Source organism: Phycodurus eques, chromosome 8 (assembly GCF_024500275.1).
Source record: "Phycodurus eques isolate BA_2022a chromosome 8, UOR_Pequ_1.1, whole genome shotgun sequence".
Classification (NCBI taxonomy): Eukaryota; Metazoa; Chordata; class Actinopteri; order Syngnathiformes; family Syngnathidae; genus Phycodurus; species Phycodurus eques.
In genome coordinates this window covers 13,380,213-13,392,451 of record NC_084532.1, presented here as the reverse complement: position 1 = coordinate 13,392,451, position 12,239 = coordinate 13,380,213, and the positions used below count along the sequence as shown (strand labels likewise).

At 40.1% G+C, this 12,239-nt stretch overlaps 1 protein-coding gene across 12 annotated transcripts in view; it reads right to left on the bottom strand.

Moving 5' to 3' along the window:
• LOC133405878 (ephrin type-B receptor 3-like) overlaps positions 1–8,470 on the bottom strand; it is a 65,376-nt gene extending 56,906 nt beyond the window's left edge. For all 12 annotated transcript variants that reach the window (XM_061682873.1, XM_061682882.1, XM_061682877.1 and 9 more), the window contains exon 1: positions 8,093–8,470. In XM_061682873.1, coding sequence (XP_061538857.1) covers positions 8,093–8,156 — 64 coding nt within the window. In that variant the 5' untranslated portion in view covers positions 8,157–8,470. The remainder of the gene's footprint in view (positions 1–8,092) is intronic.
• Positions 8,471–12,239: the final 3,769 nt, after the last annotated feature.

The window sequence follows — 12,239 nt, the reverse complement described above, 5'->3', positions numbered from 1 at the left end:
AATGTAATAGGAATCAGCAAGGTAAATGGACAGAACTTAGTTCCTCACTAAAGCATAAAATACACACTTCGTAAATGTCTTCGCAAATGTATTCTGGTTAACTATTGGATGTTTGATCCTACCAATTTAACCCTGACCTCTCATGAGTCATCAAAGTTGTTCCTACCCATTATATGCTCACGACAGCACTGCTTTTTGAGAACAAACAATTTTTTTTTTTTGCGTGTCTTGAATTGTCTTCAAAAAAACGCCTCTCAACCCCCTTAACATTTACATTCATATATTTAACAAGCCCCGCTAAACTGAAACTAGGCTTTTCTCCCCTTGAAGGCACCAATGTTGCATGGCGATGGCCACTCTCCAGACAGCTGAAAATGTCTTGTGTTTAAAAGACATTAAATATATCAAAGATCTTTTTTTTACCTGCATCGTCAGTTGAATTTGTTAGAGGAATATGAGGGTGGCAATCTAATTGTGGAAGTGAGCTCTGAGGTGGATTTCCCCCAGTCTAACCTCACCCTCCCAACCTCCTGCATTCTTTCAACTGCCCATGAAGTTAGGCGCAAGGTAATGGACATCACATGTGCATAGAGGTTCCTAGTCCAATTCTGCATCGTACTAACTAGCACACATAGAGTACCACGTGCAAAAGCACATTGCTCCCAAGTAGTTTGGTCCAGTGTGTTCTCGTTTCCAGTGCCAAAATATACATATATATATGTTATATGTTATATATGTAGAAAAGTTGCCCAGCCAGTCTATTTAAATATATAAATCCTCTTTCATTGTATTTTTATTCATGACTGGAATAGGATAGCCGCTGGAGCTTGACAAGTATGGTTAAGAAGAAACCAGCTTAGCCTTTTGGGATTTAGTCCCCCACTCTTGCAGAGGTCCCAACAGGGACCCCTCATGACCTCTTGTTGAGGGTCACGAGACATGGGTAGTGAGTGGGTGAAAAGCACAGCAGGTACAAACCCTCTTCTAAATTGGATGTTTTTTGGCACATGGTCATTCAGGATGCTTTTTATGAACATCTGGCGCAGGCGCCACTTAGGAGACGTCAACTTCACTGGCCGTTAATACCACGTCAAAGGTGTCATCAGTATTTGGAAAGTCACTCAGATTGTACAGTCAAAGAGGGGAATATCCCTTTCTCTGTGAGCTCTCTCCGTGAACGAGGACAAGTTAACTAACTAAATTGATTTGCTTGTTCCAACACCCCCCAACTATAGCCCCTTGCACACACTCTTTGCCACCCATCTTGCTTGTGTTCACTCTTTTCCAACCGCTTGAATTTTGTGCGTGTGTGTGTGTGTGTGTGTGTGTGTGTGTGTCCTGTTCTGCTCTGCTCTGCTGACTCGAGACAGCAGCAGTGGTGAGCAAGCCCAGACACATTTGCCCTCTCTAGCTTGGGCTCAACAGTGGGTGTCAAAGACGTGCCATCCCGCAGGGCCCCTGGGCTCCAGGCGGTGCCAGCATGGGATGAGCCAACACACACACGCACGCACACACACACACACTGGGTGTCTTGAAAAAGGTATCTTGATCTCCTTTTGGACTACAAACTGCGGTTTGATGACATGAACACACAAATTTTAAATGAGATACAATGATCATGGAAGTTAGCTGATGTCTTTCTAAATACCCAAAAAGAAAGATTAGTATTGTACAGTAATTGTATTTGCTACACAGATTTTCTGACTTTTTGAGATAATGAGCTATGTAATGTGTTACTGCTTACGAAATACTAATCAGATTAGTTCCTATTTTATACCATTGTGTGTTACTGCATTGAGAATACAATGCACTTCAACAATGCTGAAGTGAAATGTTAGGTCTACTTGGGCAATAGAAGAAAATTGCCACTAGTTTGCAGTAGAGCGTAATGAGGCATGTGAACAAGACGCATCACTCAGACCAACTTTCAGCCTTTGTTTTACAAAACGAATAATGAAACACAGTATTCCTCATTAAAAGGCACACAACGGACAATTGTACATTACAAAACAAAGGTGAAATATTAAACGGAGCCGTGAGGCATTCTGGGAGGCATCATGTCCTCCCGTAACATCACCGATGCCCCAAGTCACATTTTCAGTCAGTGGAGAAGGGGAGAGGCTCGCATTTTCAAGCTGTCACTATTTTGAGTTCTTGTCAGCTGAAGATGAAATTATTGTAGTTCGTTGTATACTCCGTGCTGTCGACAAATGTTATATATCTTCAAGAACACTACGTCAATTTTGAAGAAACATTTTAAGTCATGCGGTTACATTGAAGCTTACAGAGAAAGTCCCACCTGTAGATATGAGCAATAGGTAGATAAGACATGCCCCTTTGAGGTGCGTGCTTATGATGACGCAAAGCTAGTGGGGGTAAGTGTCATGAAAACCAAAATAACAAGGATGCCTGTACATTACATACTGTACAACGATCACACGGAACGAGGCAGGAGTAACCTTTTAAACGTAAGACTATTTTTTTATGTCTCGTTTTTCAAATGTTCTGGATTGATACCGCACGCGTTTATAAAAACAAGTCGCTTATTTATGATAAGTGAAATTCAGAAGAACTGTCATTATTATTTTTCAGTATTTATGTGGCGTCAAAAAAGGTCTTTATATAATTTTTAAAAAACTATTATTATTATAATTATAAACACTTTATTCTTACACATTATTGTTAAAAATGCACTTCCAATAAAGTATTGGAAAAGCCGGTTGTCATGTTTATGCTGAGGCGTATTGTTGGCCTCAGTTGAATGTAACTCATAAAGTTACATGCAAACTAACTTTTAAAATCAAATAATCGGTAAAGTAACTAAGTTACTTTTTCATCGGTTCTTGTGGCAACACTGGTATTGTATTCATCAGAGAGTAGCAGCCACATATCTTTGCCAACATTTTGATTCCTTCCCAATGTGAGACACACAAGTTCATATCTGTCTACTGCCGTGGAACTACTCCAGTTTTTCTCAACCGTAACTGTGGCGTTAGACCCACACTGAACTTTTTCAGTTCATAAAAAATAACGTTCAATTCTTTCCTGTTCCCTCTCATAATTACCAAGTAAATCACAATGCGCTTATCATTATGCACAATGCTTGAAAATTACAATTCTGTTCTATTACATGTGGGAAAATAGCATTTTCCATTTTTGAAAAATCATTCCATGTGTATATCTACTGTACCACGATACTATACAATATAATTTATATGATTACTACATCTAACTACTAATTTTGTCCAATTTCCTGTATTATTGACAGTCAATTTATATTCTGTCTTTTGTCCCCTGCGATTGGCTGGAGACAAGTCCATGGTGTACCCTGCCTCTCAGCCAAAATCAGCTGTGATAGGCTCTAGCTTACCCGTGACTGTAATGAGGACAAGCGCTACAAAAAATGGATGAATTTTTTCACATAATAATGCCTCAGAAACTGTATTTGTGTCAATTTACAATGAAGTACAAGCAACTGAATCTTTGGTTTTTAAATAGTTGCGCAGCTAATTAGGAGATTTATTGCTGTTGTTCAGTGCAGAGTCACTGTCATTTATATCTAGAAATGCATGTCAAAACACAACCCCTTTACAATGACAGTCTACGCAAAGTTTTAATGATACGCTCACTCCTGTGTTTAATTAGCGGGAACAAAATCATATTGCTTCTACTTTTATATTCCATCGATCATGTTTTATAAGTGCCTAAACTAATACTAACACGGCTTAATTGACAAGCTAAGCACAATTTCAAATTGGCATGAGCTGATTTGAAGAGTTCTTATTATGAATAAAGTAGACTAGAAAAATCATGTCTACTCTGTCAGTCCTCCAGCATTGTGTGTGAACGCACCAGCTGGCCAAAGATGGCCGTTGCCTGCCTTCATGAGAATTCCAGCTTGGTAAATCTTTCCACGCCACCATTTGAGCCATGAAGTACAACTCCGTGCACATGAGCACTCCTGCAGACCCGGATAGCATAAAGCTTGTCAACAGCGCTGCTTTCTGGTCCAGTTCTGCCCACATCGCCATACTACTATTACACAATGACCTCCGCATCATCGTCCCACCGTGGCATGTTGCTGTCTGCATGTCCCCCGCCCGCCCTTCTTCCCGAGCGTCTTATGCCCATCTAAATCTAAATCACTGTACATCTGTTCAATAGAGCTGCTGTCAGACAAATGAGCGACAGATCAGATGGAAGAACCTGAATACTAAGGGCCCGCGCTCCCAGGATTCGGTCTATTGCTCACGTCTACTGGCTAGTATTTAAGAGGATCATACAGACAAACGCAGATAAACAATAGAATAATAACAACAGGAATGGCGCAAAATTGAGCAAAACTCCTCGTTTGAGGCCGGACAAAAACAGTTTGGATCAGCACCAAATTGTGCTCCTCACAGACACCCATATATCTAAATTTGATCATTTTATTCACTGGGAAGTTAAAGGAACTGCCAAAAATTGGGAATAAAAAGTGACCCTTCTACAGAGTCATGTTGAAATACGCTGAGGAGTTTTAGCACAATGGTAACAAAGCAACGGCAATCCTCCGGCCAAATAAACATCATGATATAGCCACAAAATATAATAATAATAATAATAATAATAATAATAATAATAATAATGCTGCCCCCAAACAAAATCACAATAATTAAACAACGGCAATAATAAGAATAATAATAATAATAATAATAATAATAACAAGAAGATGATGAAGATTTTGTTGTTATTTAATGGATGTGAGCTTGTGCTAGTTGATATTTTTATTTTATGAGAGCTGCTGAACAAAGATGCCAAATCGCCCCCTCAATTGATTCAGGACCAGTGATAAATAGCCCGATGAATTGGTAATTGCTCCTTGCAAGAGCACTGCAAGAAAGTCTGCCTGCCTCGCATCTAATTTTGCCCTTTTAAAAGGCTGAGCAGCATCGATCCACTCGATCGACGCGGAGCACATCAATTGACACTTTGTCGGAGCCTCCGTGTGACAATTACACCCTTGCCAACGCTTATATGCGCTTTCATAAAACGAGGTAGATGATAGATAGATAGATAGATAGATAGATAGATAGATAGATAGATAGATAGATATTTAAGTATTTATTTATTGCAAATTAGCGCTCTTTTGTCCTCAAATTCCCTCGCAAAAAATCACTTAAAGATCATTTTGTAATTTAAATGGCGGTCCGAAACACTTTTTACTTCGTAATTTGCCGTCTATTGTTGTCTAAGAGTTTAAATCGCTCTTAACATATGAAAAGCTCGTCGGACAGCTGCCATCTTGCGTTTTGTTGTTGTTGTTGTTGTTTTTTTAATTGACTCACTGCAATAAATACTCGCGCTGCATTATTCAAACAGTTTCTATTCAACTAGTCGCAAATATGATTTAGCGCCATTGCTCACGCTTGGAAGAAGCCTGATAATTGTAATAACATAAAAATGATGACACTGACAAGGAACCCCGCTGTCACACACACAGACACACGCACACACGCACGCGCACACAGACACGCACAGTATAAATCATTCGCCAAGTGTAAACGGGCCCAGGAAGGCTCCCGTGGAGGTGTGATCTCACCCACGTAAACACATAAACGTGCGTATCAAAGCTGCGCAATCACTCCATATTGCGCCATAAATACAGCTTTAATATTAAAAAGGACGACTGAACGCCCATTTGTCTTATTTATTTGCACAGGAAATGCAATTTTCAAAAATGAATAATAGCCGCCATCTAGTTAGAGGCTCCCTTCAAAAGACATATTTCATCCCACTTGGACCATTATGATCAAATAAATACACAAATACAAAACATGAGCATGAATACCACTGCTAGTGTAAATTAGAAGGATTTGAAATGTTGGATGTATTCTTCAGCCCGCAAACTCGAGAGTCTCTGCACATAAGAGACACCTAAAATCATCTGGATTCACTTTTCGCTGCAGGCCTCGACTCTGTAAGCTTTTTTACTTACTTAGTTCTTTAAAATATATATATACACTGTACCTAAATTCCCTGGAGCTAAATATCAAACACTTAAACCCTCAATATTCAGCCTCCGTATATAGAACTAGCATCCAATAAATTTAATTTAAAAAAAACACACACACACAAATAAATAATTTAATGCAACTTAGAATATTTTTTAAAATATGGGCCTCCCAACTCAATTCGTGACTATTTTGTATTTTGTATTTGTCTAAAATGTGAAACCCACTTCACGGGTCACGGAAAAAAAAAAAAAACAGCCACCCCGAACGAGACGGAACCATACGAGTTGGATCTAAATGATTGTTCCGCTGCCCTGTACACGTGGAAGCCCACAAGACAACTTGAAACTTCAAACCTTAAATGGAAGTCGGAAGAATGAGAGGGAGAGCTAAATCCATGAATTATTCCCCGGGCTGCGTGACCCCGGGACCCGGGGAGTCTCGCAGTGGGGCCGGTTGAACTTCCCCCACAAAGCTCAGTCTTTTGTTTTTGTTTTATTCTCAAACTACAACAAAACACAATCCGTGTTCACCATAAATCACTGTGCTGTATTAACAGCTTCTAGGTGCACCCTGCACAATTTATGACATCACTTTTCTAGCGAAATATATTGTTGAGTGAAATCCTTCCGTTTGCAAAGCAGAGACGCGACCTGCCTCGTTGTTGGTGTCAGGGGAAAAAAAACAGAATTATATCTACAATTGCAGCTCTTTTCAGCCCCATTCTGTCTACATCTGGAGTTAACTTGAGCACAGCAAGCCCCAATTCATCCATTCAAACCATGTGTTTGAAAGCACGAGCGTCTAACTGGGGAGCCAGGGGAGCTCCAGTGCAAAGAAATAACAACAATTTCAAAATATATCATAACATTTCTGCCTCCTTTCTTGTCTTCCATACTCTTATATTTAAAGCAATCGTTCATGGTGGGGTTTTTTTTTTTTGGGGTGAGTTTTGATGAATTTATAGTTGAACAATTAACTTCTACAGCACAACTTTCTTATCAAGAGACCAATAAAAGCAACATCGCGTATCAGATAAGAGTTATATTATTTCACCCTCAGAACTTGCATGTATTTTGTGGTTTGACCATTTTCTTTACCACATCACAAAATGTAATTTACGTGGCGAAAAAAAAAATGCAATAATGTGGTGGGACTGTTAATTAACTACATCCTGTCCAATAAATTAAACTCTAATGACTTTTTGTCATTAATGACAATGAATTTATTTGTGTCATTTCTTTCGAGTGAAACAAATCGGTTTCACTATAATAGGCGAGACTAATTTGAGCGTTTGAAAGTGATTTGTTAGAAAAGTAAAAATGACGATTGCACGCCGCACACGATCATGCAGGCAGTGCGCACCAGCCGGTGGTCCGATGGCCCACTTTTCACAAAAACGAGGCACCCTCGAGTCCACCATTCATCATGCACGCTTTAGGGCTCTCGCAGCCTTATTTGCCACTTTCCCCCCCCCCCCCCCTTTTTCTTTTCCAAAGAGTAGAACATATCCAAAATAGACAAATTGCTCACGTAAATTCCCCAATAAATAAAACTAGTCATTGTGATTCTATGACTTATCAGTTTTCAGTTTACTTTCATTGAAAATCAGTGACAATTTAAAACCTATTTTTGGAAATTCAATTTAATGACACGTTTCGAAGATTTTACAGGTTTTCCGGTTAAATGAACGACCCACTTTGCAGGTGAGACGTTCTACGTGTCAGAAGGCCACACAACCCAATAAGATTCGCAGTTAAATTCAGAAGAAAAGTGTTTGTGTGTGTGTGTGTGTGTGGCGGGGCTGGGGGGGGGGGGGGGGGGGGTCCTCACGATCACCACCAGGCAGGCACCTCAGTGTGCCGCTAATTTCCTCTAAAAGACCAAGAAAGCAGCAGCAGGCGATGGCTAATGTTACAAAAAAAAAAAAAAAGAGCGAATACACAACTCCCATTGTGGCGCATGACTTCCATTCATTTCAATACAACCTTGTTTTGAACTGCAGACTGACAAGTGAACGATGATGTCGCTCCTGACCCATTTGGAAACCATCTTAAACACGCAGCGTTTACCTTGAAATTGAAGGTGGCGTTTCTTACCTTCAACTGCGGTGGCGACGGGCAGCAAGAAGCTGCACAAGAGCAGAATGTAATCCATTGTCATAACGCGCTCATGTAAACAGAGCCACAATCCCGGGCTGCTCACACTCTCCGCACAGTCCCAACCGTGTTATACCCACGGAACCATTCACAAACGGTGCGCGATTGGGGGTTCGAAGCACAGTAGCCTTCTTCTTCTCTTCGTTTCTCCAATGCGCCTTTGAATCGAACCAGAGGAACCGGCAGCAGACCTCCCCCGGTGTCCCCCACTTCTCCGCGCAATGAGCGGGTCAGCTACAAGTCCGGGACCACACCATTGGCGCAGTAGCTCCACAATCAGGATTTTCCCTTCTGAACAGTCACTGAGAAGAAGCCCCCCCCCCCCGCCACCCCCAAAAAATAATTAAAAAAAAAAAGATATATATGTATATATATATATATATATATATATATATATATATATATATATATATATATATACACTTCTGCGTGGAATATCCTCAAAAGACTTTCTGCTTTGGTCACAACAGAGAAGAAATACGCACTTGTGTCACCACCATAGTGCGTGTAGTCCACAGCAAGAAATGTAATTCAAAAACAAAAATAAATAAAAAAGAGAAGAAAAAGACCAAAAGGACAAACGATACTCCAGGACCTGGGTTTCAACTGGTACAGTATGTATTCCCTGAGCGGATTGAACAGCGCTGGCTGCTGCTGTGGACCGTCTGCCTCGCTCTGTGCACTGGAATGAAGCGTGCAGCCGTGCAAGAATAAGGAGCGCCAGAGAGCGACAGACCTACAGACGAGAGAAAGAGAGAGAAAGAGAGAAAGAGAGAGAGAGAGAGAGAGAGAGTGGGAGGGAGAGGGCGAGGGCGAGGGAGAGGGAGAGGGGAGGGGTCAGGCAGCACCGACAAATGTCAACCTCCACCGTCATGTTGGCTCCTGTTTATTGTTCACATGAAATGAAAGTTGACTTCTTCTCATTAGATACGAGCAACTGGAGTCTCGCGACCAATCTGCGTGCGGAATCGGGACGGCAAAAAAGGTCCGTACTAGACAAACAAAAAGGTGAAAACGCAATGCATTGACATTTTAGAGAATTACAGCAACAGCAGAGCAGCGTCGTTACAGGGGGTTATGTCAATGTTGGCGTGACGTAGTTGTTGGTCCTTTGTTATCGTTCAGCAATGTGGCACTGCTTTTTCCTCACTGTATGGAATTCAAACAGTCAACACTCGCGCTCCTGTCCACAGGCATGGACACACAGCGCCCCCTGCGGATCGCCTCAGAGAGAGAGAGAGAGAGAGAGAGAGAGAAAAAAAATAGAGGCAGAAAAATAAAGGAGTGTTTCTGTTTATGAAAAAAATATATATTATCAGGAAAATATGGTCAATCAAAAGTTACTCTTTGGGTTCACCTGAGTGTGATAGGCACATCACTATGCAAAGCGTGATATTTTACAGCTTACTGGAAAAAATGAATACCATTATATGACATTAGTTTCAAGGAATGTTCAGATTTTGTTCTGCTTTATTCACAGCTACATACAATATTAATTGACCACCACACTCGGATGCACGCGGAGAGTCATTTAGCACACTAGGCATAACAAAAAATTTTTTTTTTCCCCTTCCTCGGCCCATAGACCTGCAAAGTGTTTTGCTGTTGCTCAAGCCGACAGCAGGAGGTGAGAGGGTATCTGCCACGGTCTGAACTTGACAGCCGGTCTCCTCATTCCCTTTTGCCTTCACATTTGTTTTGTTGTATCACTAAGTGCTCGGGGTGCCTTCTCAAAAGCGTGCTGAACCATATTCTTCCTGGGCTTTTAGCTTCTATTTTCTTTATGCAGTCATTATAGGAGATATGATCAGGTTTACAATCTTAAAATATTATTTCCCTCTTCCATACGCTTTAGGAGATGGGATTACCGATAAAAGAAAAACCTACATGGAATCACTGGGACATGTTCCAGCTTTATGAGACTATTTAATCAATATTCACATAGCTTGAATGATTTCGCCTTCTTAAACTTCTGAAATATATATAAGTAGAGCCGGGCTGAACTTGGCAGTGTCACATTAATAATGAGATACCAAATTGCACGAGCTGTCTCCATTACTAATTATGTTTAATATTAATGTGTTCTCTGCTCTATGTGAAGATAAGAGTGAAGTGGAAAGTAGACTACTGCTCTCTGCGCATGAAGATATGTCAATGTTAATTCAAGCAGTTTACAGTATGCAGGCCACCTTTACTTTCTAACTTTATTCTGTTTACATGTACCAGCGTTGATGTCAATTGAAGGGAATGCATTGCCTGGAAGTTTTTCAAGAACTGAATATAAAGAGTTCAGGCATTTGCGAGGCAAGTAGACCTGTGAAATGTTGCAGTGAGGCCAAATGACTGGTCTGTTAGTGTAAAGTTGAAAGGCGATTGGATGTCATTTCCTGGGAGGTGCAAGCAGACAGACGTAACCATGTGGTCTGTTGTGTGTCTGTTATACGGACGCTTTAACACTGACTGCTGGATGGGGGGAAATATTTTTGAAGGGAAAAACCCACATTTGTGTGTTTTCCTGTCAGGCTATACTCAAAGGATCACAATAAATAGTTGGACAATAAAACTTTGACTCCTATGAAATGCATATGTAACTTAAAAATGTTCATTTGGATATTTGGGATTTTTTTTGTCATATGCAGCAACTAAATGCAAAAATAGGGGAATATTTTTCCTGACATTATAATGTTAGTACTAAGCATAATTCTTCATGAGGTGTTTTTCCTCTATTTTGATGTCATTACTGTTACCAATGTTAGTTAAATCATTTAAAAAAAAATCAAGAATACAAAATCTCAATTTATTACTTTCATTTACTTTCAGGTGCTACTGCTACAATTAGAAATTAACAATAATCACAACATTGAAATACATTTTTAATGTAAAATAATGTGTTGTTCTTTCATTATGAGTTTTTTTTAGATAAAGTAATTAGGAGTAAATACATTTGAAAAGGTTGACTATTTTATGGTTAAAAGACGGGAAAAATAAATCACTGCATTCATAAAGTGTCTTTTTGGTAAGAGGATCTGTGGCCGCTTCAAAGCACACCAGCTAAAGATACCGAAGCCGCGTCTCGGCTGCCTAGTCGCCGTTAGAGGCCAGGATTACAACTGCCACCCCTGTCGTTTCAACAAGCTTCTGACTGCACCGACTCGTATCAAACTAACCTAACACAACGTTCCAAAAATGTAGCTTTAGATTTCAAGCCTTAATATGAGATTTTGTAGAGCATTTGTTTCAATGATAAAACAGCAAGACACTTATTATTTTTTATGACATCAAACACAAAGAGGAAAATAGTATTAAACTACACAAGGTATTGGGTTATATCCGTATTTACTAGCAACTAGAATATCCACATTATTAAATTGATGTTTCGGAGCTTTACAATTCCACATTTGTTGGAAGTTTGTTTTTCTTTTTATAGAGTGTATCATTCCGGGCCCGTTTCTCGGTGTTCCTTACTATATAAATGGCAATAATAAAATTTCTACATTTCTCTTGGTTAATGGTGATAACATATCAAAAGTCCATTGTTACCGTGGGCACAGAAGCGAATGATGACATTATATTATCGAATGCACTTTATCCTATCTTCTCACCGTAATAACAACAACTTAATAATGCAACAGAGCCATAACAAATACATTTTGGTCTGATCTGCTTTCTATTCTGTGACCTAATATAAATAGTAAAGTACAGACACGCATGCACAGATTAAGGTTCACAATGTGATCCAGGGAACGTCTCACGGCACCTGGCACATATTAGAAACACAGTTCGCAAAGTGGTAGACATTTTACTGCCACATGGAAATTTTTCATGCTTACACCTACTGGGCCCTCAGCAGACACTCACAAACCTCAGCCGTCCTTCCTCCCACTCATCTTGTGCCAGGATATCAGTGTCTCTGTACTATTACCCACACGCACAGACAGACCATGGACCTTTTCCGACATACAGCAAACTTTTACTTCTCTTCCGCCCTTACAAATCATATGCTTGGGCTCAAACACAAACATACTCATTAACCCCACCGCTCACATGTATATAAAACCTTTACACACACACACACACACACACACAC